This window comes from Alligator sinensis, unplaced genomic scaffold, assembly GCF_000455745.1.
Source record: "Alligator sinensis unplaced genomic scaffold, ASM45574v1 scaffold566_1, whole genome shotgun sequence".
Taxonomy (NCBI): Eukaryota; Metazoa; Chordata; order Crocodylia; family Alligatoridae; genus Alligator; species Alligator sinensis.
The window spans coordinates 1,384,285-1,391,464 of record NW_005842017.1 but is presented as its reverse complement, the minus strand read 5'-3'; the positions used below and the strand labels follow the sequence as shown (position 1 = coordinate 1,391,464).

At 51.8% G+C, this 7,180-nt stretch overlaps 1 protein-coding gene across 1 annotated transcript in view; it reads right to left on the bottom strand.

Moving 5' to 3' along the window:
- LSS (lanosterol synthase) overlaps positions 1-7,180 on the bottom strand; it is a 44,955-nt gene that overhangs the window by 14,192 nt on the left and 23,583 nt on the right. Inside the window, exons 7-13 of the mRNA XM_006022064.3 lie at positions 6,806-6,941; positions 5,072-5,180; positions 4,401-4,519; positions 3,896-3,993; positions 3,173-3,200; positions 1,599-1,655; positions 1,000-1,071 (exon numbers count right to left, since the gene is read on the bottom strand). Coding sequence (XP_006022126.1) covers positions 1,000-1,071; positions 1,599-1,655; positions 3,173-3,200; positions 3,896-3,993; positions 4,401-4,519; positions 5,072-5,180; positions 6,806-6,941 — 619 coding nt within the window. The remainder of the gene's footprint in view (positions 1-999; positions 1,072-1,598; positions 1,656-3,172; positions 3,201-3,895; positions 3,994-4,400; positions 4,520-5,071; positions 5,181-6,805; positions 6,942-7,180) is intronic.

Sequence of the window (7,180 nt, the reverse complement as noted above, 5' to 3'; positions counted from 1 at the left end):
GTTTGAACCCTGCCCCACTGCCAGCCTGGCCATGGGGCCAGGTTACAAGGTGCTGCTGAGCACAGTGGGGTGGGGAAAAGCAGCCCCTCCCTGTCCCATGGCCGGCGCCCAGCGCTGCAGCCACTCGCAGCCTGCCTGCCTGCTCCGGACAGCCCCGCGTGGGCTGCAAGCGCCTGCAGCGTGGGGTGCTGGCCATGGGGTAGGGAGGGGCCACTTTTCTCCACACAGGTAAGGAGCCCAGGGAAAAGCTGAGTGGGGGGGCAGCGGCCCCTCCCCCACCCCACACCGCAGGCACTCGCAGCTTGCATGGGGCTGTTCAGATCCGGCACAGGCAGCCCCATGCAGGCTGCCAGCAGCTGTAGCAGGGGCCAAAAGGCATGGAGCAGGAGGGCCCCCCCCCCACTCCTTCGCTGCCTAGGGTCCCCTCCCCCCCACTTACCTGAGCTTCCCGCACCCCATGTGCTCCCAGCCCAGAAACTATGTCTGGGGCTTCCAGCTGGGGGGTGGGGCCAGGCAGCCCACCAGGCTTCCCCTGGGTCCTACTGCCCTTGGTTCCTGTAATTTTTGACAGGAACCAAGGGCAGAGAAGTATTAAATTTTCTAAATTTTTTTAGGGGCCCCGCGGGCTGGATAGAATGGCCTTGCAGGCCAGATCCAGCCCGTGGGCCAGATTTTGCCCACCCCTGGATTAGAAGGAGAGGAGAGCAGGTCACTGCAGATCAGGGCCTGCAACTTCCTTCTTGCCCCATCACTACAAACAGCGCCTGTGGAGTTCTTTTACATACAGCACCATGGTCAAGTCATCAGAGCCTGGGCAGAGGCAGCCTTTTAGCCATTGTGAATCTCACTGGAATTAATAACAGGCAAAGCTCCTAATGTGTAGAGTGAATGAGAAGAGCTGGGAACAGGCCAATAAATTTAGAAAGAGGCAATGGACACACTAGTCTCATAAAAATCAATGCAGCCTTCCCACATCTACGACATGAGCCTAGCACTCACCTGGCTGATTCGGAGAAACTCATGGGCACGTCTTAGACAAGAACTGAACTCTGGGTTGTCTTGGGCTCCAGCCTAAGAAGGACGTAGACAAAGTCAGACAGGCACTGCTACCTGCCAGCCAGGGAGTCTGGTTCTGGGGAGAAATCAAATTACTAAATATCCCATGGGATCTGCACCCACCGCTGTCTCTCCCATAAGAGCCAAGCACAGAACTGCAGCAGGGAGGGGCTGCAGAGACTTCTCTGCACAGCTGGTGTTACCCTAAATAAGGCCTGTGCTTTGGAGGACTGCCTATGCCCTCAATGGGGCAGGAGAGGACGTAGCTGCTTGCTACTGGCTCAACGGAAATGTTCGGGAACATGGCTTTGTCTGATGATGCAGTGACAGGAGGCAACGCTCCTTGATCACTCACAGGATGTCAGACAAGATGACCAAATGAGTTTTGGACTTCAGGTGTACAGGTTCACAAACCGCTTCCCATTCCCCTGTTTATTAAACACACACTGTAGAAGCTGGGACCAAACAGCTAAAGCATGAAGGGTGATGCAGAATGCTACCTCCTCAGGAACTGGGGAATGCAGCACAAAAGGAAACTGTACCTCCAGAAAGGCTTGGATAGCAAAGGCTGTATCCCAGAGCTGGGATCCATTGGTGCCCTGAAACAGAGAGAACATGCTGTGATGAAACTTATCTATACAATCTATGCTAGTCATATAGAATTGTTTCAATTTTGTTTGCAATGCTGATTCCAGAATATTAAATGTTGATGCTACCTGATGGAACCAGGTCAAACCCATGGGAACCAGTTAAAATGAGTTGGAACTGATTCAAATCAGTCAGAACGAGTCAGAACTGGTTCAAACCAGTCGGAACCGCTTTCGACTGGTTTGAACCTGTTCCAATAATTTCCAACCGCTTTCAACCAGTTCAAACCAGTATGAACTGGGTTCCAATCCATTTGAACCGGTTCCAAGCCAGCTCAATTCCCTGTTCATTTGATCCACATCCTTTGTGATTTGATCAACCGCTACCATAATCCTCCTCAGCCTCCTCCTTTGCAAATAAAGTCTTAGTCTTTACCTGTCGTGATTAGGGATGTAAGTATTGTTTTAAAAATTATCCATTCAACCTCCTCTAATTATATCAGTTAAACAGTTAACCAATAACATACCAGCGGGGTGTGGGGCTCCATGGCGGAGGGGTTGCAGCTGTCTGCCCAGAGCAGTACAGGGAGCCAGAGGCTGCAGACAGACTCGTTTGGACACAGCTACTGCTGGGAGCTGCGCCCTGGGACCTCCGACAGGGGGTGGAAAAGGCAGCAGCAAGCCCCACCAGACAACATAGCCTGGATGGCAGCAGCGAGGGGTTTTCCCAGCCCACTGCAGCCCTGGGTGTTCTGGGAGGGAAGGAGTAGGCAGTGCTGGTTGGGAATGGGTTTAAACTTCAAGTAGCCTGTTATCTCCCTCCAGCCAGCTTCCTGGCACCTGTGAATGAGCAGCAAATTATTTAACTGAGGAGTTTTTAGGCTACCGGCTGTTCTCCAGTGCCATGAAAGAGTCACACCCTGTAAGCAACAGGATTGATTTCTCACCATGATAAACACACAATAGAGTTTTATCTTGTACATGCACAAGTCACACAGTGCACAGGCAAGAGCATCAGATAGGTAAAATAAGACCAAGAGGAAAAAGAGTCAGGCCTGGGGAGTGAAGCAGAGAGATGCAAGGTCCATAAAGGTTGCAGCAAGTATCCCCAAAAGGTTCGGCATGAGGACGACGTTGGCCTGGTGTTGGATCCTAAACCCAGTGAAGGGAGCTGTGGCTGAAGCCTATGAGGATTCTTGTCCTTGAATTAAAAGGCGGTATAATTCCCTCCTGCACCCCTCTTTACCCCACAAAGCCTAGGGACTGGTGAGGCTCTGCAGGCAACTGGGGCAAAGGACCACAGCAATTCAGACTGGAGAGGTCTCCTGGAGCACCCCTTTCAGCCTCAGAAGCCCATCCATCTAAGCAATATTCAGCAATAGGAAGCAGGGCTTAAACATCAGCAGCTCTAACCATAGCAAGACTGGGGTCTGACCCCTTGCCATCTCTGTATCCCCCTTCAGCATGGTTGAGCCCCATCCCACTAACAGCAACTTCCCATTTTCACTGCTTGGATTCGGGCACCTTACCTGCATCTTCATCCCATCAAGTCCCAGCCTGTGGGAAAAGAGCACAGCACTGAGGTGGCCTGCAGAATGCAGCACTAATCAGCCACACACCACCACCATGAAGACATCAGACACTCAGGTGAACCAGCAGGGTGCAGGGAGCTGGGCTTCACAGACAGCATCTGGGGAAAGACGCTGGGAACCCTGTGTGCCTGTGTCATCCTTCTCAGAATACAAGGCCCCCAACTGACTGGCAGAACTGGAGCAATAGGGATTTGCTCACGAGGGACTGTTGGCTACAGCAAGGATCAGCAACCTACAGCCCAGGAGCTGGATTCAGGCCCTTGAGTGATTCCATTCAACCCACAGAGCCAGGGCATCAGTAGCGGTTTGATAGCAGGGAGGACTGGTGCCCAGAGAAGCAGCAGTGGAAGCAAACAGGTTGCAAGCAGCAGCTTGCCTCCAATTGAGCTGTGTTCGTTCAGTCCACATTCCCAAAAGGCTACCAACCCCTGAGCTACAGAGCTGGCTGGAGGGCTAACCAGATAAGAGGCCCTTCTCCTCCTCCACCTAGCCCATACTAAGACTCCTGAGGCCTATGCTGCAGGTCACTCCTGGACCACAGCACTCTCTACTCCTTGGTGTAAGGACAGCTTAAGACCTTCCCCACTCTGGACCTGGGCACTGCTTGTGCTGGAGACATAAGCCCATTCCCCTGGACAGAGTTAACAGGATCAGCCTTACCAGAGGTAATCTGGGATTCTGGAAACATGCTCCTGGAAAGCCAGGGAGCTTGATCCCTCCACATGCCAGCGAACCAGCATGTTAATGGTTTTGGAAATCTGCAAGGAGCAGAATGCAATTACTCTCCTTGGGGTGGGTACCAAGCTGCCCTTGATACAGATGTGCCAGCACCAGCTCCCATCCCACCAAGCCCTGGCATCATTGGTCAGCCTTGAGGACAATACTCAGGGCTTATGTTCTGCCCTGTGATGGAGGCTTTAAGCATTTCTGGAAAAACTGGCATCCTTGAGTAAGTATTACCATATGCAGCACAACAGGGCCCCGAGTCGGACAGAGATGCCAGCTGCTCTAGTGCCATAGGTAATGATGACAGCCCATATACAAGAGGCAGGGAATCCATAAGGACAGTGTCCATGCAGAGGAAGGGGCACAGGGCCCATCTTTCAGCACTGCACAGGAACTGGTGCTGCCTTCATTCATGTGGGGAGGTAAAAGAACCACTTACCGGGCCAATGCTGATAGCTTTGGTGAACCGGTCATCAGCCTTGATGTGGTCATACAGCTCCTCTATGGCTCGTTGGCGCAGGTGATAGCTGTGGTAGGCTTCGTACAAGTTCAGTATGGCTGGGCCAGGAACAAGAAACATGCACAAGGGAACTCTCTCCAGCTATATAGTCCCAGCTCCTGTATCTCTAGGACCCAAGCAGCCCTGGATAGCCTGAGAGGGAAGGTCTGTGTAGGCAGGGCCAGGATCCCAGCCAGCTTCCCAAGGAGAAGAGCCCACAGAACAGCCAGAGCCCAGCCCAGAGTGCTGCACCTCCAGAATTAAACCCTCCTCTCTTATTTGGCTGCTGCTCAGCCCCAGACAAGCAGAGGTAGCATGAGCAACGTTAGAGGGGATGAACCAGAGTTGCCAACTAAGATCCCAGAGCCATTTCTATGTATGCTTTCCTAGGCACACTCCTACCCTCCATGGGTCCACGCTTTTCCCACTGGGTGGAACCCAGCAGCACATCAGTGCATAAGGCCAGGGTAGGAAGCATGGGGCAGTATTCTCATCTGACTCAAGGCTATGAGGAAGGTTTTGGTTCTGATATCAGCTCACTTGCAGGTACTCAACACAAATCTGCAGACAACACTGTGCTAGTGACCCAACCCAGCCAGCACATCACTCACCATAGGCAACTGTCAGCAGCCAGCTGTGCGGGGTATACAGATCACAGGCAGCCACATTGTTCCTCTGGGCTGGCCAGTCAATGCTGGAGTAGTCCTGGATATACAGCTCCTAGCAAGGGAAAAACGCAGATGAGCTTGCCTGCAACCAGGGCAGAATAAGGAGAAAGAAGCCTGAGAGAGATGGATGCATTTATCCCCACAGAGCTTAGTGGTTTCATTAGCAACTGGGGAAAGACAACTAATTCCCACACTGAGGCTCAGATTACTAGTACAGAACTGCAGTGTTCAACCACTTCTGCACTGCAGGTCTCCACGTGTGACCTTGTGGAAGCTACATCTAGTACCACTTTAGGAGAAAAAGGAGACAAAAGGCTAGAAGAGAGAAGCTGGCAGGAAAAGAACCCCCCAAAAAGAAAAGCAGGACCTGGGGTCCTAACCAGTCCACTCCAGCGCCAGAAACAAGGGCCATGGAAAGGCCACTCCAGCTTCAGCAACCAGGAAAACCCATTCAGTCAAAAGGCATATCCTTCTGGATCATGGCATAACTGCAGCTCTCCACACCCCTCCATTCACAGCAGCTCTCTGAAGGAGACTAACAAGGGGCTTGCTCCACAAAGCCAGGTCTGTTTCACAGAGGACAAGGCTCAGCACTCTCCCACATCAGATCTCTCTCTTTCCAGAATCACAAACTGGGCCCCAGAATTACTCACCCTTTGGGAAACACAGGCCTTGGGTATGCCCAATGACTATATGTTCAGTGTCTTACGAACGTCTTGCTAGGAGCCTGAGTGCTTTAAAATCCCAGGCATCCCTATACTTTGCTTCCTTTTTTGTCACTCTCAACTCTCACCCACCTCCCTGTCCCCTTCCCAAAAGCCTCCTCCAATTCTTGTCCCAGAAGGACTAACTCCCAACCCCTCCCGCTGGCTGAAAAGCACCTAACAATGTGAATGCCTGCATCCACAACAGCCATGGAGGGCAGAGGAATTCCCACCTTGCAGTCCTTGTTTCATCTTACTGTAAACAAAATCAGATCACTGCTCTATCCTGGTGTGCCATTACTTCTGCTGGAGAAAGGCAAAACAAAAACCAATGACTGGAAGCTGAAGCCAGAAAAATCCAAAGGGGGCATGCACCAAATTTTTAACTGAGAGAAAAACCGCTGAAACATACTACCAAGGGAAGTTGTGGAGTCTCTATCTGCTGAGGTCTCCAAGTCAAGTTTGGATGTCTTCATGGAGGACATGCTTTACTCCCAAATGCAAGTCCTTGACCTCCACAAAGGAGGAACTGGGGGAAATCCTCTGACCTGCAACGTATAGGTCAGGCCCTTTGGGACTCAATACCTTTAGGTTAAGTTCTGTGCTAATACAGCACAGCACTGGCACGACACAGCACACCCTGGAAAAAGTTACTACTGCCTCTGTAAGGGCGAGAGCCTTCTTCATGTGAGTGAAAGCCTGGATCGCACTCAGAATCAATCTGTCACATGAACATGCCAAGGGACAAATCACAGACGCTATATGCCTCAGCCCTAAGTGAAAGGTGAGGCAGAAAATGCCACGTAGCTTATTCTAAGCAGAATGCAATTGCCCACCGAGTGGAAATACAGCACAAAAGATGTCAACAGAAAGAAGCATAAACAATGGCAGGGGAAGGAAAAGAAAACTCAGAGGGAAAGGCAGTAGCTCTGAGAAGCTGAGCACCACCATGCCCCTAGGGAGAGTAATTCACCTGTCGGAGGCTCTGCACTAGCTCATCCTCTTCAGCAGTCAGTCGGGAGGCATAACAGTAGCTCATTGGAAGGTAAACCTGGCGGCAGTGACACCAGAGTGTGGAAGGATGTGCCGGGAACCAAGCAGGGAGCAGCCTGTCACACAAAAGAGATGGAGCTGTCGTGAGTGTGTGAGGGGGAAGGGGAAGGAGTGCACAGGATGGACAAAGCTCAGGGAACATGGATACACCCAGGGACAGAGAGGCAGGGAGTCAAATATGGGGCAAGCCCTTCAGAGATCATGGATGGAGCGTTATGAGGGGCCAAGATGCTCAGTGTCTCCCCAGGTTACAGGTGCTATGGAAAGGAGAATGCTGGAAGCTGAAGCAAAGCAC